This window comes from Pelophylax lessonae, assembly GCF_965119305.1.
Source record: "Pelophylax lessonae genome assembly, chromosome: 3".
Lineage (NCBI taxonomy): Eukaryota > Metazoa > Chordata > Amphibia > Anura > Ranidae > Pelophylax > Pelophylax lessonae.
The window spans coordinates 39,777,254-39,804,387 of NC_138770.1; the positions used below are offsets into that span (position 1 = coordinate 39,777,254).

The 27,134-nt window shown below is 47.4% G+C and overlaps 2 protein-coding genes across 2 annotated transcripts in view; both read right to left on the minus strand.

Moving 5' to 3' along the window:
• The window catches only part of LOC309550289 (uncharacterized protein), a 436,279-nt gene that overhangs the window by 234,640 nt on the left and 174,505 nt on the right, over positions 1-27,134 (minus strand). The window lies entirely within an intron of this gene.
• LOC309550016 (uncharacterized protein) overlaps positions 13,127-27,134 on the minus strand; it is a gene marked incomplete at its 5' end in the record, with an annotated part of 165,495 nt that continues 151,487 nt past the window's right edge. The window contains one exon of the mRNA XM_082250488.1: positions 13,127-14,919. Within this exon, the coding sequence (XP_082106614.1) occupies positions 13,395-14,919 (1,525 nt within the window). The 3' untranslated portion in view covers positions 13,127-13,394. The remainder of the gene's footprint in view (positions 14,920-27,134) is intronic.

Genomic DNA, 27,134 nt, shown 5'->3' on the forward strand with positions numbered 1-27,134 from the left:
GATGGGGACACCGGATGTAAGGGAGGACTGTGATGGGAGTTCCTGTTGTAAGGGGGACTGTGATGGGGGTACCTGATGTAAGAGGGACTGTGATGGGTGCACCTGATTCAACAGGAGACTGTGATGGGGACACCTGATGTAAGGGGGACTGTGATGGGGATACCTGATATAAGGGGGACTGTGATGGGGGCACCTGATGTAAGGGGGGACTGTGATGGGGACACCTGATGTAAGGGGGGACTGTGATGGGGATACCTGATATAACAGCAGACTGTGATGGGGGAAACTGATGTAGCAGGAGACTGTGATAGGGCACCCAATGTAAGGGGCACTGTGATGGGGCACCTGATGTAAAGGGGACTTTGATGGGGGAACCTGATGTAACGAAGACTGTGATTAGGGCATTTGATGTAACAGGAGACTGTGATGGGGGCACCTGATGTAAGGGGGACTGTAATGGGGGCACCTGTTGTAGCAGGAGACTGTGATGGGGCACCTGGTATAAGAGGGGCTGTGATGGGCACCTAATGTAAGGGGGACTGTGATGGGGCACCTGATGTAGCAGGAGACTGTGAACGGGCACCCAGTGTAAGGGGCACTGTGATGGGGGCACCTGATGTAAGGAAGACTGTGATGAGGGCACCTGATGTAGCAGGAGAATGTGATGGGGGCACCTGATGTAAGGGAGACTGTAATGGAGGAACCTGTTGTAGCAGGAGACTGTGATGGGGCACCTGATATAAGAGGGGCTGTGATGGGGGCATCTAATGTAAGGGGGACTGTGATGGGGGCACCTGATGTAGCAGGAGACTGTGAGTGGGGCACCTGATGTAACAGGAGACTGTGATGGGGACACTTGATGTAAAAGGGAACTGTGATGGGGATACCTAATGTAACAGGAGACTGTGATGGGGTACTTGATGTAGAAGGAGACTGTGATGGGGACACCTGATCAAAGAGGGACTGTGATGGAGCACCTGATGTAAGAGGGAATGTGATGGGGTTACCTAATATAAGAGGGACTGTGATGAGGGTACCTAATATAAAGGGGACTGTGATTGGGACACCTGATGTAAGGGGGGACTGTGATGGGGGTACCTAATATAAAGGGGACTGTGATGGGGGTACCTGATGTAAGGAGGGCTTTGATCGGGGGCACCTGATGTAAGGGGGACTGTGATGGGGGTACCTAATATAAAGGGGACTGTGATGGGGGTACCTGATATAAGGGGGGCTTTGATCGGGGGCACCTGATGTAAGGGGGACTGTGATGGGGGTACCTAATGTAAAGGGGACTGTGGTGGGGGTACCTGATGTAACAATAGACTGTGATGGGGACACCTGATATAAGGGGGACTGTGATGAGGGAACCTGATGTAGAAGGAGACTGTGATGGGGACACCTGATGTAGCTGGAGATTGTGATGGGGATATCTGATGCAACAGGAGACTGTGATGGGGACACCTGATGTATCAGGAGACTGTGATGGGGACACCTGTTGTAAGGGGGACTGTGATGGGGCACCTGATGTAGCAGGAGACTGTGATGGGGGCACCGGATGTAAGGGAGGAATGTGATGGGAGTTCCTGTTGTAAGGGAGACTGTGATGGGGACACCTGATGTAAGGGGGGACTCTGATGGGGATACCTGATATAAGGGGGACTGTGATGGGGGAACCTGATGTAGCAGGAGACTGTGATGGAGACACCCGATGTAAGGGGGACTGTGGTGGGGGCACCTGATGTAACAGGAGACTGTAATGGGGGCATCTGATTTAAGGGGGACTGTGATGGGGCACCTGATGTTACAGGAGACTCTGATGGAGGCACCTGATGTTAGGGGGACTGTGATGGGGCACCTGATATAACAGGAGCCTGTAATGGGGGCATCTGATGTAAGGGGGGGGCTGTGATGGGGCACCTGATGTAGCAGGAGACTGTGATGGGGCACCTGATGTAAAAAGAGACTGTGATGGGGGGCACCTGATGTATCAGGAGACTGTGACGGGGCACTTGATGTAAGAGGGACTGTAATGGGGGCACCTGATGTAACAGGAGACTTTGATGGGGCACTTGATGTAAGAGGGACTGTAATGGGGGCTTCTGTTGTAGCAGGAGACTGTGATGTGGGCACCTGATATAAGGGGGGCTGTGATGGGGCACCTGATGTAAGGGGGACTGTGATGGGGCACCTGATGTAAGGGGGACTGTGATGGGGGCACCGGATGTAAGGGAGGACTGTGATGGGAGTTCCTGTTATAAGGGGGACTGTGATGGGGGTACCTGATGTAAGAGGGACTGTGATGGGTGCACCTGATTCAACAGGAGACTGTGATGGGGACACCTGATGTAAGGGGGGGACTGTGATGGGGATACCTGATATAAGGGGGACTGTGATGGGGGCACCTGATGTAAGGGGGACTGTGATGGGGACACCTGATGTAAGGGGGGACTGTGATGGGGATACCTGATATAAGGGGGACTGTGATGGGGGCACCTGATGTAAGGGGGGACTGTGATGGGAATACCTGATATAACAGCAGACTGTGATGTGGGAATCTGAAGTAGCAGGAGACTGTGATGGGGGCACCCAATGTAAGGGGCACTGTGATGGGGGCACCTGATGTAAGGGGGACTTTGATGGGGGAACCTGATGTAACTAAGACTGTGATTAGGGCATTTGATGTAGCAGGAGAATGTGATGGGGGAACCTGATGTAGCAGGAGACTGTGATAGGGCACCTGATGTAAGGGGGACTGTAATGGGGGCACCTGTTGTAGCAGGAGACTGTGATGGGGCACCTGGTATAAGAGGGGCTGTGATGGGCACCTAATGTAAGGGGGACTGTGATGGGGCACCTGATGTAGCAGGAGACTGTGATGGGGGACACCTGATGTAGCAGGAGACTGTGATGGGGGCACCTGATGTAACAGGAGACTGTGATGGGGCACCTGATGTAACAGGAGACTATGATGGGGACACCTGATGTAAGGGGGGACTGTGATGGGGATACCTGATGTAAGGGGGACTGTGATGGGGATACCTAATGTAACAGGAGACTGTGATGGGGTACTTGATGTAGAAGGAGACTGTGATGGGGACACCTGATCAAAGAGGGACTGTGATGGAGCACCTGATGTAAGAGGGAGTGTGATGGGGTTACCTAATATAAGAGGGACTGTGATGAGGGTACCTAATATAAAGGGGACTGTGATTGGGACACCTGATGTAAGGGGGGACTGTGATGGGGGTACCTAATATAAAGGGGACTGTGATGGGGGTACCTGATGTAAGGAGGGCTTTGATCAGGGCACCTGATGTAAGGGGGACTGTGATGGGGGTACCTAATGTAAAGGGGACTGTGGTGGGGGTACCTGATGTAACAATAAACTGTGATGGGGCACCTGATTTAAGGGGGACTGTGATGGGGAACCTTATGTAGCTGGAGATTGTGATGGGGATATCTGATGTAACAGGAGACTGTGATGGGGACACCTGTTGTAAGGGGGACTGTGATGGGGGCACCTGATGTAAGGGGGACTGTGATGGGGGCACCTGATGTAAGGGGGACTGTGAAGGGGGTACATGATGTAGCAGGACACTGTGATGGGGACACCTGATGTAAGGGGGACTGTGATGGGGGAACCTGATGTAAAGGGGACTGTGATGGGGTACCTGATGTAGCAGGAGACTGTGATGGGGGTACCTGATGTAAGGGGGATTGTGATAGGGGAACCTGATGTAAAGGGGACTGTGATGGGGTACCTGATGTAGCAGGAGACTGTGATGGGGGTACCTGATGTAGCAGGACACTGTGATGGGGACACCTGATGTAAGGGGGACTGTGATGGGGGAACCTGATGTAAAGGGGACTGTGATGGGGTACCTGATGTAGCAGGAGACTGTGATGGGGGTACCTGATGTAAGGGGGATTGTGATAGGGTACCTAATATAAGGGGAACTGTGATGGGGGTACTTGATGTAATAGGAGACTGTGAAGGAGACACTTGATGTAAGGGGACTGTGATGGGGGCACCTGATGTAACAGGACACTGTGTTGAGGACACCTGGTGTAATGGGGACTGTGATGGGGACACCTGATGTAAGGGGACTGTGATGGGGGCACCTGATGTAACAGGAGACTGTGATGGGGACACCTGGTGTAATGGGGACTGTGATGGGGAAACCTGATGTAAGGGGGACTCTGATGTGGCACCCAATGTAGGAGGGACTCTGATGGAGGCACCAGATGTGAGGGGGGCTCTGATGGGGACAGCAGATGTAGGGGGGACTCTGATAGGGGCACAAGACGTAAAGGGGGACTCTTATGGGGACACCTAGAGTTGCCACATTTGTCTTTAATTTATTTTGCGACAAAAAAATGACAAACGCCCGAAACCGGCTCCCGCGAGCCACCGTACAGGTAAGGCGGTTTGCGCAGGAGAGCCAGCCTGCTGCAATAAATCTGCGGCAGCTGATCTTTAAGCGGTTAAATGGAAATTTTTCCTCTTTTTATTATTTTGTTCCTGTGAGAATCTACAATCAAGTGCCGGACTGGGCGACGCACTGGATAATCTAGATCCTTAGCTCTGCGCTAGGTCGGCTGCGTCATAGCCCCACTGGACGGGGGCTGGCCTGCGAGTTAAACGTCTCACGAGAACGCATACGAACTGGCTTCGACCTGAGTCGCAGCATTTCCCCCTGGCCGACAGCACCCACCTTACGATAGAGCAGTGTCAACCCTGTTCCTGGTGTGGTAAGTAGCTGTCCCTCCTCTACCCCTGGCAGGCTTTGGGGTGGACCTGGGCTCTCCCTGTGATAGTCAGACCCCCGGGCTCCCCCCCCTCCCAGTTTGCATTCCCCCACGTCTCGGTGGTCTATTGCGGCCTGTGCCCCCATCTGAACACACGCGCCCCCCCCCCATTCCACCAGGGCGGACATACATTTTTTTAGGTTACATGGGGTGCTGCACAGGCGATGGGGGTGGGGGGGAGAACGCCGCCAGCGACCGAGCAATCGTTCCTCGGGAGGGGGATGGGCCTGGTGGGGGTGCCTGCCAGGGCCCCCCTTCCTGTTGGAGTCATTCTTTGTGCTCTGGGGTCCCAGGAGTCGCCATTTTCTTGTAGACTTCTGTGCTACAGATCGGCGGCCATTTTCCTATTGTTTCCCTTTGCAAGTAACGGTGGCTGTTTTTGGAGTCATAGACAGCATATAGTGACGATACGGCGATATTACTCTTCCTGATCGCCTGAGTACCTGACCGGTGGTGGTGAGAGCCTTTGTGGGGCTTGCTCTCTTTTTTCCTGCTATTGCAGTGGTAGTGCTTTGTGCTGGGTCTTGTAGTGCTTTGTGCTGGGTCTTGTAGTGCCACAGCGCAGTGGGGTGTCCCATTTGCAGTGTTTTACACTTCTTTTTGTGGGTTGCCCTCTTCATTCATCGAGTTTATGGAGCATGTTTCACCATCCAACCCCCTCTCAGAGGCTGCGGGGCCCAAAAACTGTCTGCATTGATGGCGGTCCTGGAGTCCTAGCATAAATCGCCCCCCGCCTTCATCTGCTTCTTCGGTCTCCTCATATCCACAGTCTGATTAGCCCGCCGCGGACGCAAGTTACCCTTCGGGATCTGCGTTTATGCACCCTTCGTACTCAGATAGTGAGGATGATTATTCTGGTCCTCAAGCCGCACATGAAAAGGTGCTAGTGGATGCACTGATTGCATCAGTGCAGGAAACTTTGCATATTGAAGATGCGACTAACGCAACATCAGAGACGCGGGTCACCTTTGGCACCCACAGGTCCTCAAATAGGGCGAGGGTGTTCCCCTTTCCTGCCTTCTTTGACAATATTGTTTCAAAACAGTAGGGGGGTACCCCAAACGCACCCTTGCAATTCCTAAGCGTTTTGCAATGCGTTACCCCTACGAGGAGTCCCTCCTTAAAAAATGGACGGTACATTCTGTAGTGGACTCCCCGGTTTCCAGGTTAAATAAAGCCACTGTAATTCCAGTTGAAGAGCCCCCGGTCTTCTCAGACCAGGCTGATAGGCGGCCGGAGGTCTTGACCCGCCATATGTTCACTGTGGCTGGGTCAGCACTTAAGCCGGTATTTACTATTTCCCTAGAGTCACAAGCTATGACTGAATCCTCCAGAAAGGTTCTTCCCTTCCAACCTGTGCCTGCCCCCAGATCGCTTAACCACTTAAGCCCCGGAGGATTTGGCTGCTAAACGACCAGGGGGTATTTTGCGATTTGGCACTGCGAGACTTTAACGGACAATTGCGCGGTCGTGCGACGCTGTACCTAAACGAATTTGGCGTCCTTTTTTTCCCACAAACAGAGCTTTCTTTTGGTGGTATTTGATCACCTGTGCGATTTTTTGATCATGCGCTATAAACAAAAAAGAGAGTCAATTTTGCAAAAATAGCAATATTTTTCACATTTTTTTATATGAAATTCCCCCCCAAAAAAAATTTAAAAATCAAAATTTTTTAACATTTTCGGCCAATTTGTTTTATGCTACCTATGTTTGGTAAAAAAAATCGCAAAAAGCGTATTTTGATTGGTTTGCGCAAAAGTTATCGCGTTTACTAACAAAGGGAAAGATTTTTGTCATTTTTGTTGTTTTTTTTTTAACGCGTAATGGCGGCGATCTGCGATTTTTTTGCGGTACTGCGACATTGGGGTGGACAGATCGGACCCTTGACTGACATTTTTGACACTTTTGGGGTTACCAGTGACATTTCTACAGTAATCAGTGCTATATATATGCACTGTTATTGTAAAAATACACTGGTAGTGAAGGGGTTAACTTTATTTGGGAGGGAGGGGCTGTGTGTGTCCCTAGGGGCGTGCTTTTTACTGTGATTGGCTGTGGCTTGAGCTGTAAGGACACTGATCAACGGATCTACATAGTAGATCCGTGTGATCAGTGTCTTTACACCGAGGAGAATGACAGGCAGCTTGTTTACACAAGCTGCCTGACTTTCTCCCTCTCCCCCGCCGATCGCAGAATGGCCGGCGGACATCGGGTCCGCCGGTCACACGCACGGGGGGGTCCGTGACCGCGCGGGAGCGCACCGCTGGCGGTGCACACTCGCTCCCCAGACCCTCCCAGGCTAGTGACGTACCGATACGTCACTCTGCCTGTGAGGGGCTGACCGCCGCAGTATATAGTCGTGCGGCGGTCGGCAAACGGTTAAAGGATCTCTATGCGTGGTGCAAGACTTGTTACTTCAAGGGGTGATTGTTCCGGTTCCGAAGTCAGAAAGTTTTCAAGGTTTTTACTCAAACCTGTTTACAGTCCCCAGGAAGGAGGGAGAGGTGCATCCAATACTGGACCTCAAGGCGTTAACCGTTTTGTGCGGATACAGAAGTTCCAAATGGAGTCTATGCGCACAGTGGTGGCATCCTTATGTCAGGGGGATTTTCTCACCTCTATCGACATCAAGGATGCCTACCTTCACATCCCAATATGTGTAGCCCATCAGCGCTTCCTTGACTTTGCCCTGGGTGAGGAGCATTATCAATTTGTGGCGTTACCCTTTAGTCTCGCCTCCGCTCCCTGATTCTTCACGAAAGTGCTGGCCCCGGTTCTAGCATTATTGCGTCAGCGGGGATCACGGTACTGGGGTACCTGGACGATCTGCTCTTACGGGCAGAGTCTTTGACTGCCTTGTTGAACAACTTGGAGATTACTCTGCAATCGCTGAGGGAGTTCGGTTGGATTCTGAATCTTCAGAAGTCTGCTCTGGTTCCGCCCACAAGCCTGGATTATCTGGGCCTGACTCTGGATTCATGTTCAGCCAGAGTGTTTTTTCCTCTGGAGAAACTTCAAAAGTTGCAGGAGACATTTCGTCTTCTGCTATCCAGTAGACAGTCGTCTCGTCGGACTTGCATGCAAGTGCTGGGCCTGATGGTGTCTGCCCTCGAGGCGGTTCCGTTTGCACAGTTCCACACAAGATTTCTGCAAAAGGAGATTCTGGTAAAATGCAACAAGGATCCTCAGTCTCTGGACAATCTGATCTTGTTGAGCCGGAGTATGAGAGGGTCCCTGGATTGGTGGCTTCATTCTCTGGCACTACGTCAGGGAAAATCATTTCTTCCCCTATACTGGACGGTTGTCACCATGGATGCCAGCCTATCCGGGTGGGGACGCGTCCTCGTTACGGAGTGTGCCCAAGGGGTCTGGTCTCTGGAGGAGTCCAGGCTACCGATCGATGTACTGGAGTTCCAAGCGCTCAGACTTTGTCTGGATTATTGAACATGTCATCTCCAGGGGTGTCCTGTACAGATTTAAGAAAACAATGCCACGGCTGTGGCCCATGTCAATCACCAAAGGGGCACAAGATGTGTCCATCAATGAACATCAGAGAAATTGATTTTACGGTAAGTCAAAAATCAGATTTTGTGTCATTCTAAAAACTTTTGGTCACGGCTGTATATGATATACTCCTGACCACTGCACTCTGGGCTGTAAATGGTATACTCCTGACCACTGCACTCTGTACCCTGAGCTGTATATGATATACTTCTTCCCAGTTCACTCTGTACCATGAGCTGTATATCATATACTCCTGACCACTTCACTCTGTACCCTGGACTGTAAATGGTATACTCCTGACCACTGCACTCTGTACCCTGGACTACATATGATATACTCCTGACCACTGCACTCTGTACCCAGGACTGTATATTATATACTCCTGACCACTACACTCTGTACCCAGGGCTGTATATGATATACTCCTGACCACTGCACTCTGTACCCTGAGCTGTATATGATATACTGTACTTATTCCCAGTGCACTCTGTACCATGGGCTGTATATCATATACTCCTGACCACTTCACTGTGTACCCTGGACTGTAAATGGTATACTACTGACCACTGCACTCTGTACCCTGGACTGTATATTATATACTCCTGACCACTACACTCTGTACCCAGGGCTGTATATGATATACTCCTGACCACTGCACTCTGTACCCTGAGCTGTATATGATATACTGTACTTATTCCCAGTGCACTCTGTACCATGGGCTGTATATCATATACTCCTGACCACTTCACTGTGTACCCTGGACTGTAAATGGTATACTACTGACCACTGCACTCTGTACCCTGGACTGTATATTATATACTCCTGACCACTACACTCTGTACCCAGGGCTGTATATGATATACTCCTGACCACTGCACTCTGTACCCTGAGCTGTATGTGATATACTCCTGACCACTGCACTCTAGGCCTTTATTCAGTGTGATTTCTAAACTGCTGGCCCCGCAAAGGCTTTTAAAGCTCCCCCTATGGGTAATTTTTGTATATCAAAGTTTTTTGTCATTTAATTGGCACAATTTGTTTTTGTTTAAAGCATTTTTATTATAATTTCACTTTTAACAAGATTGCAGTCCTAGAATCAGGAAATAGTAAAGGTAGAAATCCAACTGGTCAGGAAAATGACTTGTCTGGAATGTGGAGGCGAAGTCGTTATTAATTTGTATACAATGCAATACACGTGTTACATTATTATAACAAAGTATTGTAGAAAAGATCACACCATTTGTGAAAGAGGAACTTAACCATTATTGTTAGAATACGGCCGGCTGGGTGCTTTCCAGTTCTGGGGGGACGTCCAGGGATGTCCTTGCCCACTGTGTTGAGGGGCATGATCATGTGACAGCCATGTCTAGTGTACAAAGCAGATCACACTGCTCAGTACCCAGGCACTGTGGGCGGCCCACGTATCCTATGATTGCTGTTACCAATCACATGTAAACACAACTGTCATGAATGGTTTTCATTCATTACAGCTTGCTTACTATTGAGATCTCTGTGATTGATCACAGTGATCACATAGTACAGGGCCATTTACAGCAGCCATTCATAAAAGTTAAAATGATTGCTGTTACAGTGATCATCGCTGTAACAAGCAATCACAGTTTTAAATAAAAGATCACCTTCCCTGAGTAGTGCAGTGTCATTTTGGTGGCAATGCACTACTCTGGGGATAGTATGTTACATACTGTCACCAGTAAGTTTTCCTAATCACAACCTCACCAGTCGCAGCGTACCTGATCCCTGCAATACCAGTCATATCATAATTACCGCCACACCAGTTACAGTATAGTATCCCTAACCACCACCACACCAGTTTACAATGTCCCTGAGCATCAACACACCAGTTACAGAGTCCCTGATCACCATCACACCAGTTACAGAGTCTCTGATCACCGCCACACCAGTTACAGAGTTCCTGATCACAGCCACACCAGTTACAGAGTTCCTGATCACCGCCACACCAGTTACAGTGTCCCTGATCACCGCAACACCAGTTACAGTGTCCCTGATCACCGCCACACCAGTTACAGTGTCCCTGATTACCACCACAAAAGTCATATTGTCCCTAATCACCACCATCCCAGTTACATAGTCCCTGATCACCGCCACACTAGTTACAGTGTCCCTGATCATCATACCAGTTACAGTAATCTGATCACCCTCACACCAGATACAGTATCCCTGAGCATCACTACACGAGTTAGTGTCCCTAATCACCACCACACCAGTAATTGTGTCCCTGATCACCGCCACACCAGTTATTGTGTCCCTGATCACCTCCACACCAGTTACAGTGTCCATAATCACCGCCACACCTATTACAGTGTCCTTATGCACCACCACACCAGTTACAGTGTCCCTAATCACTGGCACACAATATACGGTTTCCCTGATCACCGCCACACCAGTTACAGTGTCCATGACCACCGCCACAGCAGTCGTATTGTCCCTCATCACCCCTATCCCAGTAACAGAGTTCCTAATCACCACCACACCAGTTACAGTGTCCCTAATCACCGCCACAACAGTTACAGTATCGTGATCACAAATCATATTGTCCCTAATCACTGTCATCCCAGTTAAAGTTCCTTAATTACGACCACACCAGTTACAGTGTCCCTGATCACAGCCACACCAGTTATAGTGTCCCTGATCACCACCACAAAATCACGTTTTAAACTCACGTGTCAATGAGCCCTAATCGTTCAGCCAGTCACAGTTCTCTGATCACCACCACACCAGCCACAATGTCGCCAGCCCAGTGTAGCTACAATCAGTGTTCCTGATTTACTTGCCTTTTGACCAAATTTCTGCTTGTAGCCTGGACCAATCCTTTGTCTATATGCTAATCATGTCTCTGTCCTTGCCTGAACTGAATGAGTATGTTCATGCGAGACACCAGTCCCAGCCATCGCCTGCAGGTAACTGCACTCCTGGAACAAAATTAACTCTTTTGTTCTTCCTTTCTTCTGCTTCCTGTCCAATGAACATGGCATTCCTGGGGGCAGCTTTGTACCAGTAGATTAGGCTTGCTTGGCTTATATGAACTGGGACTGCTATAGGTGACTCTACACTAAGTTAGATTCCCTGACCACTCATATAGAGGAGACCATTACAGTACATTGGCTTTGATACAATTGGTTGATTTGTGTGATACAAAAGATACAATGTCAGGTACATAGTCAGTCCTGAAATTGGGAAGGTCTCACACATGTTGTATCGCCATACTCAGAAGGAGTAGCAGAATGTGTTTTGGGGTGTAATTCTAAGTATGGCCATGCTGTGAGAAATATATTTTTAAATTGACAACTTTGTGTTTCCACTGTCCTGGTGCCCCAGGGCCTCCAAAAATGTGACAAGTAATCAGGAAATTAAATGCGTAACTTATGCCCCTAGAAAGCTTAAAGGTGCTCCTAGGATTTTGGGCCTCCCTGTGTGGCTATTCTGTGTAAAAGTTTCACAAATGTATCTCCAAACTTGGGAGGAGTAGCAGAATACAGTATGTTTTGTGGTATGATTATAAGTATGCCTATGATGTGTGTTAGAAATATCTCATTAAATTCTTTTTGTAAAAAAATAAAATCATTTTATTTCTTATATTGTCCAAAAACTTGTGGCAAAAAATTACATTTTCAAAACACTCATTATGCCTCTTGGAAAATACAATGGAGTGTTTGCTTTCCAAAACGTCATCATTTTATGGGCGTTTCCACTGTCCTGGTGCCCCAGGGCCTCCAAAAATGTGACAGGTAATCAGGAAATTAAATGCGTAATTTATGCCCCTAGAAAGCTTAAAGGTGCTCCTCGGATTTTGGGTCTCTCTGTGTGGCTATTCTGTGTAAAAGTCTCACAAATGTATCTCCACACTTGGGAGGAGTAGCAGAATACAGTATGTTTTGGGGTATAATTCTAAGCATGCCTATAATGTGTGTTAGAAATATCTTATTAAACGCTTTGTGTAAAAAAATAAAATCATTTTCTTTCCTATATTTTCCAAAAACTTGCGGCAAAAAATTACAATTTCAAAACACTCTCTATGCCTCTTAGAAAATACGTTGGAGTGTTTGCTTTTCTAAATGGGGTCATTTTGTGGGTGTCTCCACTGTCCTGGTCCTAGCTGCTACATACTTATCTTTAAAAATACATCTCCTGACATTTAGGAGGTCAAAAAATGTGCATAGCAAGTCTCCCGGTGAAAGTGCATATTCATTCTTAGTGTGTGCATAGAGGTAAACAACAACTGTTATCAGGCTGTTTGCTCAGCTGGTCAAATGCTTTCCAATACTTTAAAATGAAAAATGTTGCATTTCACCACAGGACGGCGCTAATTCCAATTAGGTTTATTGCCAACCAATAGAAAATGTGGTGATTTCCATTTTAAATTAATGGTTGGTTTAAGGTTGTTGGTTTAATTAACTTATATTCTTTGATGCCAACTGTACTCATAAGTGCACGAGTATCATCTCAATTATTTGTATGAAACCATGCCTGACAGAGGAAACCAATAGGGTCTATTTACGAAAAAATTTGTTGGACCAACGTGACAAGTATTCATCCAGCCATGACAAGTTCTGGCCGTACTGTATTTTATTTAACACAATGATTTCCTATGATGCTCAGCACCATCTAGTGGTTATATTGCAGTCTTTTTCCTGAAATATCTCTTGAGGTAAAGTATTGTAATAAGGCATTATGATCATTAGATGGAGCTGATGATCATAGGAAATCACAGTATGGATCAAAACGCTAACCAAACTTCACAATAGCTGGATGAATGCTTGTCACATTTTTGTTTTTCTACTGCTATCAATGGCCAACATGGTACAACACTTCATCCATGTCTTTGGTGATCTCTGATCTCCTTATGAAGAAGTGTTTTACATGATGAAGATCAGCCATGGAGTATATCTGAGGTGTATATCAGGGTGTGCTATTTCCCCACATGTCCACCAACATTCATATAGAAGACATTTCCTGCACTCAAGACACTAATACACCTCAAGGGTTGTGTGGGATCCCTGATGTACAGGAAGACAGGACTTCACTGAGGAATAATTCCCTCACTCAGGACAGAAAAGTGGCTTCTCCCCCGTGTGAGATCTCTGATGTCTCGAAAGATTAGACTTCAAAGAAAAACATTTCCCGCACTCAAGACAGGAAAACGGCTTCTCGCCTGTGTGCATTCTCTGATGTCTATAAAGATGGGACTTCCTTGAAAAACTTTTCCCACACTCAGAACAGGAATGCGGCCTCTCCCCTGTGTGAGATCTCCGATGTATGGAAAGATTGGATATAACTGAAAAGCATTTCCCACATTCAGGACAAGAATACGGCTTTTCCCCCGTGTGAGACCTCTGATGTATAACAAGTTCTGATTTTTGTACAAAACATTTCCCGCACTCAGAACAGGAAAGTTGCTTCTCCCTGGTGTGCAGTCTCTGATGTGTATAAAGATGTGACTTCACTGAAAAACTTTTCCCACACTCAGGACAGGAATATGGTTTCTCACCTGTGTGCAATCTCTGATGGCTGTAAAAATGGGATCTCTGTGAAAAACATTTCCCGCACTCAGGACAGGAATATGGCTTTTCCCCCGTGTGAGATCTCTGATGTGTGACAAGTTCTGATTTTTGTACAAAACATTTCCCGCACTCAGAACAGGAATAAGGCTTCTCCCCTGTGTGCAATCTCTGATGGCTGAAAAGATTTGACTTTTGTGAAAAACCTTTCCCACACGTAGGACAGGTATATGGCTTTTCCCCTGTGTGAGACCTCTGATGTGTGACAAGCAGTGATTTATGCACAAAACATTTCCCACAATCAGAACAAGAATACGGCTTTTCACCTGTGTGAGATTTCTGATGTGTATAAAGATTTGATTTATCCAAAAAACATTTTCCACACTCAAGGCAGGAATATGGCTTCTCACCTGTGTGTAATCTCAGATGTGTATAAAGTTTACATCTCTCTGAAAAACATTTCCCGCACTCAGAACAGGAATATGGCTTCTCACCTGTGTGGAATTTCCGATGTCTGCTAAGATTAGATTTAAATGAAAAACATTTCCCGCACTCAGGACACGAATATGACTCCCCTATGTGAGACCTCTGATGTATGACAAGTTCTGACTTTTGTACAAAACATTTACCGCACTCAAGGCAGGAATAAGGCTTCTCCCCTGTGTGCAATCTCTGATGGCTGTAAAGATTTGACTTTTGTGAAAAACCTTTCCCACACGTAGGACAGGTATATGGCTTTTCCCCTGTGTGAGACCTCTGATGTGTGACAAGCTGTGATTTATGCAGAAAACATTTCCCGCACTCAAGGCAGGAATACGGCTTCTCACCTGTGTGAGATCTCTGATGTGTATAAAGATTTGATTTAGCCAAAAAACATTTCCCGCACTCAAGGCAGGAATAAGGCTTCTCACCTGTGTGCAATCTCTGATGTCTGCTAAGATTGGATTTAAATGAAAAACATTTCCCGCACTCGGGACACGAATATGACTCTCCTATGTGAGACCTCTGATGTGTGACAAGTTCTGATCTTCGTACAAAACATTCCCCGCACTCAGTACAGGAAAACCTCTTATCTGTTGGAAGGATGGCACCATCCCACACAGTCTGAGGTTCCTCAGGATAAGAGAAATACGATGGTCCGGCACTGTCCCTCACAGCCTGAGGTTCTTCAGGATAAGAGGAATACGATGGTCCATCTACACTGTGTGGTGCCGGATAGATATTTGAGGTAGCCGGGTTTTCTCCTGGACTATACTGTGTGATGTCCTCCTCTTCTACTTTACAATCTGGAGACAAAGTGAGACAATCCTCTGAGGTTTTCCTCATCTCCCGTCCATCTACTAAAATAGAAATAAAAACATTATTACTAGACATGAGCAGATTGGTTCCCCTAAACCATGACTCCGCCCACATCAGGCAGCTTTGTCTCGGAGGATCTTAAAATTCCACTCTCAAGGTAACTAGTAAATGGGTCCTCTGATCTCCTACCAGTTCATTTTTTTATTCATGGACCTTATTCAGAGAGTGAGGAAACAACGAGAACTGTCTTTTATAGGAGTGACAGTGATGAGAATATGGGGTAAATGTCCTCAGCCCTTCTATTACTCATGAATAACAGCGGGAAGTCCCACCAGAGGTCAGAGAGTGAGGATGGGGGGAGGACAACCAAGATGAAGACTGGACTGATTCTGAAGACCACCATCATTGGGTTATTGGCTCCTCCCTCATTATCACTTTCTGTTTAATGTTCCAAATGTTTGAACAAAGGGTCACATTATTAACAACATGTACCATCTCGTAGTGTCACCCCGAAAGACTGCTTCTTTAGTCTCCATTCACACCTGGGCGTTTTTGAGTGTTTTTCAGCTCCAAAAACGCTCGAAAAATGTTCCAAAACGCCCAACAAGTAAAACCCCATTCATTTAAATGGCCCCTGTTCACATCTGAGCATTTTGCAAAATGCCTGTAGCTGAAAAAAGTACATGAGCTTCTTTTTGGGCTGATTACCAGCGTTTTTGATAGATGTCAATGCCTGCCTCCAAAAACGCCTGAAAATCGCGGTAAAAAACGCACGAAAATGCTACGCTCAAGTGTGAATGCATCCTTACAGGAATTGTCTATTAACTCCCCTCCAACGTTTATGGACGCATGGAGACACTCCCAACTCTCACATTTTGTGAAAAAACTGCCGACACCACTGCGCTCCTACTCCGATCTCACGGCAGTGGAATACGTTTTGGCCCACTCTCCCCCACCATCTAAATCGATTTCTTCCTTTTACAAAGCTTTAATGGGTCTCCATACTCCTACATCTCTAAGCTTTTTCACTGCCTGGGAGAAGGACTTGGATAGTTCATTATCAGATGAGCAAAGGTCCACAATTCTTCAAATGACACATAAATCCTCCACCTCTACCCAAACGGCTGAAATTAACTACAAATTGCTCACTCGCTGGCATCTCACCCCTGCAACTATTAGCCGCATCTTTCCTTCCTCCTCTGACAGGTGTTGGAGAGGGTGTGGAGGTGGGGGGTCTCATGCCCACATATGGTGGTTCTGTCCTATTATACGACAGTTTTGAACTGAAGTACTCTTTTGGATAAATAAAATTCAGGGATCCCCAGTTCATGACGACCCATGGACAATACTATTCCACTCCACAGCGGAACCCCTTCGCAGTTACAAGAGATCCATAACTCCTCATCTTCTGAATGCTGCCAAATTATCCCTAAACTATGGGCCCAAACCTCTGCACCTGCTATCCGACAATGGCTGCTCGCTGTAGACTATACTTACCGTATGGAAGGCTTGTCGTACTCGATGCATGGTCTCTCCAAATCCAATGCTATCTGGGCTTGTTGGTTAGCGTTTACGCACACTCAAGAATATGCTTCATTACTGACCCGCTCTACTGCCAACCCTTCTACTTCCTCAGGGGGGCAAGCTCCATGGGTGGTTGTGCTGTAATGTATGGTACTTTCTTGCTTATTTCTCGTGGAGTTGACCAGCCAGGGCCTCCCCCCCCCCCTACTTTCTTTTCCACAGGTGGAAGGAAAGAAAAAAAGCTTAATTCCTCTATCAACACAGTCAATGCGGAATTCGATTCATCCAGCCTGCCCCAGAATCTCCATAAATTCAGTCTAGATACATAAATTGTGTCTGCAGCACAGAGAAGGAAGATTATCCGAGAGAAATACAGGAATACAGGATGGGGAACACAGCTCAGGAAAGTGACCAGGGTATTACAGGCTGATATCACCCAGTCCCCGCCCTACTCTGGACCAATCAGTGAGCAGTATGGGTGGAGGAATGTATTTAGTGTTATTAACCCACCTGTGCTGATCTCTGTAGGAGTGTCCTCCTCTATAAATGTCACCATTATTCCATCCTCCTCCATAGATTGCTGATCATTCATCACATATGAGTCGTCTTCTGCTTTAACTTCAACTTTTGTATCTATCAGATCGTCATCCTAAACCAAGAAAATTACATCTGTAAAATACAGGCTTTAATATTGTTAAATCACATATAAAACTCCACACATCGTCTCCATGAGTCCATGATTTAGATACTCCATCTCACTAACCTTGTAACAGTGAGGGATGGTGTGATCTTCCTGTGTGGAATCCCGGGAATACAGAGGATGGGGACATCTCTCTGATGGGTTCCTGGTATTAGGTGGCTCCATCATATCCTTGTGTTCTGAAATCTCCTCCATCACTCCATACTCCTCATCCTCCTCTTTATACTCTTCTTTAACATTAATATTATCATCTCCAAGGATTCCACTCTGAAAGAAAAAATATGACATTCATTTTAACAAACATGCTGTGTATAAATCATAACTACCAATAATTGTCAATCATCTACCTGATCATTGGTGTGATCTTCCTGTGTGGAATCCTGGGAATACAGAGGACGGTGACATCTCTCTGGTGGGTCTCTGTAGCTGGATGACTCCACTATGGTGTCCTGGTACAGATCCTTGTGTCCTCTTAGAAATTCTGACTTCTCCATCACCCCACCCTCATCATCCTGCACAATTATTTCTTTATAATCTACTTTAGAATCTCTCAGGTTTCCAATCTGAATATATAATAAAAATGACATCAATTGTAACAATGCAGATAATGTACAGATCCAATGATACTATCAGTGATTGTTCCTCATCTACCTGATGATGGTGAGGGATGGTGTGACCTTCCTGTGTGGAATCCCGGGAATACAGAGGACGGGGACATCTCTCTGGTGGGTTCCCATTACTGGATCCATCTGTAGGAAACACACACACTGACTGAATACATTGTTTCTATGTGTTTATCAGATGATGGGGGATCTAGGTGGAGCCTCCGTACTGCTCTCTCCTTTACAATAAAGTCTCCTCTTACCCGGTGATGTGAGGGGCGGCTGATTGTCCATCATGACGTCCTTGTAGAGATCCTTGTGTCCTTCTAAATACTCCCACTCCTCCATGGAGAAATAGACAGTGACATCCTGACACCTTATAGGAACCTGACACACACAATGATACAGTCACCATCCAGACACATCCCTTGTCTGTTACTGGATAATGTCCCAGAATTCCCAGCACCGCTCACCTCTCCTGTCTGCAGCTCAGTGATCTTGCTGGTGACTTCTAGATTCCTCTTTTTATTTCTCTATTCTATCAGAGGTGGAGGCAATATGATGGCCATATAATCACCAGACTTCACAGGAGGAAAACTCTAGAATTGAAAAAATGAATAGCAAAATCAAATGATAATCCTAGAATCCTCCCCACTGCACCATTCAGGTGTCTAGTTTAATAAAGCCCCATTTCAGGCTCAGATATGTTTTCCTACACAACCCCCCCCCCCCTCCCCAACACAACCGCCCCCCCCCCCTCCCCACTCAGTAGTGTCACAGTCAGGGGTCAGAGACCAATAGCAATAGAAGTAGAGGCTCCCACCCACCAGCTGGATTACAGAAGCAGGTCACCCTGTTAAGTACCAGGTCACAGTCCTCAGGATTGCCCAACAAGAAAGTGAGCAATCTGGGGTCCAGTAGCAGGTAAATCAAATAGGGATTAGGGATCAAGCAGAAGCATTTTCAGTAACAAGCTAAAAGGTCAGTAACATGTGGTTGCAGGTTGGGGTCAAGCAGAAGCATAGTTGAGGAACAAGCCAAAGGTCTGTAACGACTGGTAGCGAAGAAACGATCAGCAGCAGGAGAGACAAGCGCAAGAAACTGACTGGAAAGAGCACACTATTTTGGCAAACAGAAAGTGCAAAAATACACGGCTAAAATGGGAAGTTCATGGGAGGAGCAACGGTTTCAAGGTTCAAGAGAAACTAGGTTCAAGGCAGCATTGTTCAGGGAATTGTTCAGGCTTCTGTCCAGCATCCCAGGTGGCTCAGCAGGAAGAGACATTGCCAGAAACAGCAGAGGTCACAGGTTCAGACCTGGGTCCTGACAGCACTCCCATCCTTCCAGGACATCGCCTGGACATCTTAGGGCCAGGTTTGTAAGAAGATTGGGGTGTCTTTCTGCGTACACAGGTCAAACATAAGGTCGCATAGTTCTTGACATCTTTCTTGTAACCAGGCTACCAAAATGTAAGTAATAAAAGTTCCTCCATTTTAAAAACTCCAAAATGTCCAGCACTAGAGTCGTGCACCAACCTGAAGGCTTCTACCAGAACCAATTCAAGTACACAGAGGCAATGTGCTTGAGTCCAAAAGATATTCTTGTACTTGAGTTTAATGTCCTTAGAAGGATGATAGAGAAGTGGGCCATTATCATATCGCTCTTTACGGAGACTAAAGAATGTCTTGGAACTTGTGACCCCTAGGAAGTCCTTCTGAGATAGGATTGTACATTTAGAGTTGCCTTCTTTGAAGGGCTATGAAATCCTCGATAAGGCTTCAGCCTTACCATTCCTTGACCCCCGTCGATATGAGATGATACAATTGAACCTGAAAAAGTATAGATCAACATGCTTGTCTAGAACAGTGGTCCTCAGGGCCCACCTACAGGCCAGGTTTGCAAGATAACTGAAATTCATCCCAGGTGATATAATTTGCTGTTCAGTGTTTGCAGTACTCTAGTCTGCATCTCCCCAAGGTAATACTTAAAATCTGGCCTGTTAGTGGGCCCTGAGGACCGGAGTTGAGGACCACTGGTCTAGAAGACAGAGAGTCTTATGGCAGAATGAAAGAATTCAAAATTTTTATGATCAATGAGAACAGTTACAAGTTGATTAACTCCTTCCAGCAGATGTCTCCATTTGGAAAAGGCTTCCTTAACCTCCCTGGCTGTCTGATTATGTCCAGATTTCTGTGCTAAAAGCAGTACATTGTTTTGCATGGAAATCTGTTGTTTTACATTTTAAAACTCACCTTCCCCTGCTATCCCCCGCCGTGCTCCTCCCACTGTGTGCTCGGCCGATGCCGGCACCTGTCTTCCGGTTCCCTTCCCTGTGAGCGTTGCGACGCAGGGGGGAGGTGGAACCGGCGGCAATTTCAAAAATGTAAATAAACAAAATGACATGATACAAAGCTGTGATCCTAATGGATTACACTGTATCATGCCATTTCACCACAGGATTGCACCTGGTGACTTATACAGTGCCCTGCCTGTGCTTTTCCAGTTCTTTGTGCCTGGAAAATAGAGAAGGACCATGGCATTCAAAAAGTGTTCTTTTTGCGCAAAAGCTCTTTTAAGCGAACTGGAAAACAGCGACAGCGAAACTGAGTTACTTAAAGAACTGAGCAATAGCGATTCGTGCGAAAATTCGTCATCAGGTACGGAAAGTGACGTCAGCAACGATTCTGATGTCTCTTTCTGGCACATCGCTCTGTTGGAAATTCTGAAGAATCATTTGATATACTTCCCAAATTCCACAAGCTATGTGCCAGAAAGAGACATCAGAATCGTCGCTGTCATCACTTTCCGTACCTGATGACGAATTTTCCCACGAATCGCTTTTGCTCAGTTCTTTAAGTAACTCAATTTCGCTGTCACTGCTTTCCAGTTTGTCTAAAAGTGTTTTTGAGCCAAAAAGAATGCTTTTTGGACCCCATGGTCGTTCTCAAAAAGCACAGGCAGGGCACTGGAAAAGCCACAGGTGAAATCCTGTGCTGAAATGGCATGATAAAGTGTAATCCGTTAGGATCACAGCTTTGAATCATGTCATTTAGTGTATTTATTTGCTGCAGGTTCCACCCCCTGCGTCGCAACGCTCGCAGGGAAGGGAACCGAAAGGCAAGTTCTGGTATCTACAGAGCGGGGAGAGAGAGTGAGGATGGCTACAGAACGGCGGGGGATCGCAGCAAAGGTGAGTACGATTCTGGGGTAATCCCGAGTGTGGCTCTCTTTTGGTACTGAAAATTAACCCGAGCCACCCTCGGGAATACCGCTAGGGAGGTTAATTGCCAGCAGCTTTTTATTCCCAATGTTATAATTTCTTCCAGCTTAAGACATTAAATGAGAAAAAAAAAAACATGTGAAAAGTTGAAGCTGCATCTTTTCTCTTCTTCACGGAGAAAAGATAGATCCCACAGCAGAGTCTCTAGCTTACTAAAGGCAGTCTTTGCTTCACGTGACCACACAAAGGGCAGCCCTTTCTTTGTCAGCTGCGTAATTAGCGTTATCGTCTTAGAGAAGTTCTGTAAAAGTTGATAAAACAGATCGTTGTATTTCTTTTAAACTTCTAGGATTCTAAGAGCAGGTCAATCCACCAATACTTTGATTTTTTCGGGATCCATGCTCACTCCTTTTGGAGAAAAAATAAATCCCAAGAACTGTTTTTTACCAGTTTGGTATTAAATTGATTCTTCCTAATCTTTAAAAGACAGTGCAAACATGCTTATGATGTTCCTCCAGGGTATCAGAAAAGATGAGAATATCATCCAGATATGTAATCATAAACTGGTCCACCAGATCTCGAAAGACATCATTGATGAAGTGTTAAGACTTACGGGAGAATTGAAAAGGTCAAAAGGCAAACCCAATGACTCAAAATGCACATATCTGGTTCTTAAGGCAGTTTTCCATTCATCTCCTTGACAAATGCTGACAAGGATAGATATACCCCCCCCCCCCCCCCCCAAGTCTAGTTTTGTAAAGATTTTGTCAGAATTGAGTCTTTCCAAAATTTCAGCGATTAAAGGAAGCGTATAATGCTTTTAAATAGTGATTTGATTAAAAGCCTTGTAATCGGTGCACGGATGCAAGGTGGAGTCTTTTTTTCAACAAAGAACAAGGATGTCCCTGACACGTTGAGTGTTTGATAAAGCCCTTCTCCAAATCTTTATCAGGCCACTCTCTGAGCACTTTTAATTCTTGTTCTGACAGACTGAAAAGGTGACCAAAAGGTATTTCTGTCCCTGAAAGCAGTTCAATGGGATAATCATATGAGCAATAAAGAGGTAATTTATCAGCATTCTTTTTATCAAAGATATCCCTGAACTTATGGTATTGTGGAGGCAGGCTATCATATGACTGGGTAGTTACCACAACCACTTGTGACTCACTCATCAGAGGAGAACTTGTTCAGCAAGATTCTCTACAACGTTCCTAGCAATGGGGGGCATAATATTTATGGTCTGTGCTCCTCAATTGATGGAGGGATTATGGGTAGAAAATCCAAGGAATGATCAGGATGACAGGAAACGTTGGTGATGTAATCAGATGAAAGCTGATGATCAGCCTCAAATTGGAGTACCAGAGGAACCGCTTGAAAGGTAACAGATCCTGATGATAAAGGTAAACCATCAACCGTCTCCATATCAATAGAGGAAATTTTTATTTCTTGCTTAAATATTATTGCTTTGGGCAAATTATATGTCCATAAATCCCCCCCCCCCTGCCCTTAAATCCAGCATAGCAGAGGAAGGAATTTCTCGGCACTCGGTGAGAAGTATAATAGGAATGACAAAATTAGATAGTAAATAAATTATTTTCTTGATGGATCAATAATGAAATAAACTGGGTGATGGGGTTTAATTCATCAAGAACTAATACATAAGTAGCATCAATTGTTCTTTTGACTTTGTTGGGATAATTAACTGCCCAGAGTCCCCACAATAGAGACATAAATACTCAGAAGGACTTCTCTCTTTCTTCTGAGAAGAAATGGATCTCCTAATAGCATCAACCGTGTATAGGCTCAGGAGTTCTAGAATCAGGATAACATTTTGGATCCTTCTCAACAAACTGACTAACAGAGAAATGCTTGCCACCATTAGCTTCAAACATTCCCAGTTAGGGTTGAGCGGACACCTAGATGTCCGTGTTCGACGGGTTCGGCCGAACTTTAAAAAAAAGTCCGGGTCCGTGTTCCGGACTTTTACCGAACTTTTCCCGGACACCGAACCCCATTGAAGTCAATGGGGACCCGAACTTTAAGGCACTAAAATGGCTCTAAAACACCAATGGAAAGGGCTAGAGTGCTGCAAATGGCAGCAAAACGTAGTTAAGAGCATGGCAAGTGCTCTGCAAACAAATGTGGATAGGGAAATAACTTAAAACAACAAAAAAAAACAGAAAAATAAAACAATGTTCTTCATCTCTGAAGGACGAGGCCCATATGGAGTAGGAGGGAGGTTGAGGTGGTGGTGGATGTGGCGGTGTCATAGGCGTGCGCACAAGGTGTGCCTGGTGTACCTGGGCACACCCTAATCACCTAGGGCACATAGCATTATCGCTCTGTTTGCCAGTGAGGAGATGGGAAAGATCTCCCTCGCACCTGCTCTGCTCTATTTCTCTTTGCCAGCAGGGAGAGTAATGTATCGGGGCCATGTACATGTAGGCAAACACATGCATGTGTATTTCAACTTTGGGGTGCACACCCTAATGCAATAGGCTGCGCACACCTATGGGCGGTGTAGGTGGAAGCGGCGGTGGAGGAGGACCAGGGCCGGATTAAGAGCATCATGGTCTTGGTGCTGAGGATTTTGAAGGGCCTTAAGGGCCGTGCCTTGGCATGCACCCAGAGGAGGAAGGGTGCAGCCATGCATGCCTAATTCAACATGGGATGCTGTCTCTGAAGCCCATAAACACATCCATGCATCGGCAACTGTCCCTCCTTGTCCGGCCTTCGCGCTGTGTGGGGAGGTTCTGAGGGTGCTGCCTGGGGAAGCGAGCATAGAAGCCAGACTTCTGTGTTTACAAGTGACAGAAGAGCGGTCACAGTGAATATGGCCAACCCGGGGCCTATATAAAAGGTAGGGGCCTGCATGGAGCTGCAGCTCCAATAGCCCCTACGTTAATCTGGCCCTGAGGAGGAGGACGAGGTAGCCAACACTGCTTCTTTTCACAAATTTTAAATGAGGGTACACCCCAAAAGAGTGAGAAAGAGCAAAAATGGAACAATGGCTGGGTAAGGTCGGTATCCATTGCTATTCTGCACAAGGTACGGAAAAGTCCCGTGGGATCCATGCCTGGTTCATTTTAATGAACGTGAGCTTGTCCACATTGTCTCTGGACAGGCGGCTGCGCTTGTCTGTTATAACACCCCCAGCCGTGCTAAATACCCGTTCAGATAATACACTGGCTGCAGGGCACGCCAGCACCTCCAAGGCGTAAAGGGCAAGCTCAGGCCATGTGCCCAATTTGGAGACCCAGAAGTTGAAGGGGGCAGACCCCTCATTCACTACATGTAGGCGTGTGCACACATACTGCTCCACCATGTTGGTAAAATGCTGCCTCCTGCTAAGACGTTCCATCTGAGCTGCTGGTGCTGCTGTTTGTTGTGGCGTGCTGACAAAGCTTTTCCACATTTCGGCCATGCTAACCCTGCCTTCTGAGGTGCTGGCGGTGCCCTGGTTGAGTTGGCAACCTCCTCCTCCTCTGCCTTGTGCTTCCACTGTGGCCCCGCTGTCAGATGGGAATGCCAGCAGCATCGCGTCTACCAGCGTGCGCTTGTACTCGCGCATCTTGCGATCGCGCTCCAGTGAGTGAATTAAGGACGGTACGTTGTCCTTGTAACGGGGATCCAGCAGCGTGGCCACCCAGTAATCAGCACAAGTTAGAATGTGGGCAACTCGGTGGTCGTTGTGGAGACACTGCAGCATGTAATCGCTCATGTGTGCCAGGCTGCCCAGAGGCGACGAAAGGCTGTCCTCTGTGGGAGGTGTATCGTCCGTGTCCTCTGTATCCCCCCAGCCACGCACCAGTGATGGCCATGAGCTGGCCTGGGTGCCACCCTGCTGTGAACATGGTTCCATCTCCTCCTCCAGCTCCTCCTCCTCCTCATCCTCCTCATCCTCCAGAACTGTGCCCCTGCTGGACAATTGTGTCCCTGGCGTTTGTGTGTGCAGGAACCCACCCTCGGAGCCCCTTGCGAATGACTGCCCTGAAAGCCTTGGAAATGTTACCTCTTCATCCTCCTCCTCCTCCTCATCCTGTGCCACATCCTCTTCCATCATCGCCCGAATTGTTTTTTCAAGGAGGCATAGAAGTGGGATAGTTAAGCTGAGAACGGCGTCATTGCCACTGGCCATGTTGGTGGAGTACTCAAAACAGCGCAACAAGGCACACAGTTATTGGTGGTGAAGTGGTGCTGTTCCGCAGAGCGACTCACGCGTGCGTGCTGCAGCTGAAACTTCACTATGGCCTGCTGCTGCTCGCACAGTCTTTCCAGCATGTGCAAGGTGGAGTTCCACCTTGTGGGCACGTCACATATGAGGCGGTGAGCGGGAAGGCCGAAGTTACGCTGCAGCGCTGCCAGGCGAGCAGCAGCAGGGTGAGAACGCCGAAAGTGCGCACAAACGGCCCGCACTTTCTGCAGCAGCTCTGACATATCGGGGTAGTTTTTAAGGAACCTCTGCACCACCAAATTCAGCACATGCGCCAGGCAAGGGATGTGCGTCAAACCGGCTAGGCCCAGAGCTGCTATGAGATTTCTCCCGTTATCGCACACCACCAGGCCAGGCTTGAGGCTCGCTGGCAGCAACCACTCATTTGTCTGCTGTTCCATGCTCCTCCACAACTCCTGCGCGGTGTGTGGTTTGTCCCCCAAACAGGCAAGTTGTAAAACTGCCTGCTGTCGTTTACCCCTGGCCGTGCTGAAGTTGGTGGTGAAGGTGTTACGCTGTCCGGATGAGGAGGCGGTAGAGGATGAGGAAGCGGAGTAGGAGGAGTTAGGAACAGGAGGCAAACTGAAGCGCCCTGCAATCCTCGGTGGTGGAAGGACATGCGCCAAATTGCTATCCGCCTCAGGCCCATCCGCCACTGCATTTACCCAGTGTGCCGTTAGGGAGATATAACGCCCCTGACCGTGCTTACTGGTCCACGTATCGGTAGTTAGGTGGACCTTGGCACAGATGGCGTTGCGCAGTGCACACCTGATTTTTTCCCCCACTTGGTTGTGCAGGGAAGGGATGGCTTGCCTGGAAAAGTAGTGGCGGCTGGGCACGACGTACTGTGGGACAGCCACCGACATAAGGTTTTTAAAACTGTGCGTCTCCACCAGACGGAATGACAGCATTTCAAAGGCCAATAATTTTGAAATGCTGGCATTCAGGGCCAGGGATCGCGGGTGGGTAGGGGGGTACTTCCTCTTCCTCTCAAGTGTTTGGGAGATGGAAAGCTGAACGCTTCCACGGGACATTGTGGAGATGGTTGTTGGTGACCCAGGTGGTGGTGTTGCTGACAGATCGTCTGTTTGCGGGGTGGCAGGTGCCGGTATCACTACAGATGTGGCTGGAGCGGCCGAGACTGCAGCAGAAGAGGAAGCAGGATGAGCCAGAGACGTTTCTTGGTTTTGAAGGTGTGTACTCCACTGCAGCTCGTGCTTTGCACTTAGATGCCTGATCATGCAGGTTGTACTCAGGTTGAGAAGGTTTATGCCTCGCTTCAAGCTCTGATTGCACAGGGTGCAAACCACTCGTGTCCTGTCATCAGCACATTTTCTAAAGAACTTCCACGCTAGAGAACTCCTTTGAGCTGACTTTGGTGCGCTCGTTCCCTTGCTGCGTTGGGCAGTAGCGGGCGTAGTGTCTAGGGCACGGCCGCTCCGCTTCTGCACCCTGCTCCCTCTTCTGCTGTGCTGGTGGCTCTGTGCGACCACCGCCTCTTCCTCCAAACTACTCAGGTCACCTGCATGACGTTCATTCCATGTGGGGTCGAGGACCTCATCGTCCTCCACATCATCTTCCACCCAGTCTTCACCCCTGCCCTCCTTGTCGGTCTCCACAATGCTGAACGCTGCAGCAGTTGGCACCTGCGTTTCGTCATCATCGGAGACGTGCTGCGATGATCCTTGCATGTACTCATCTTGAGAAATAAGTGGTTGGGCAT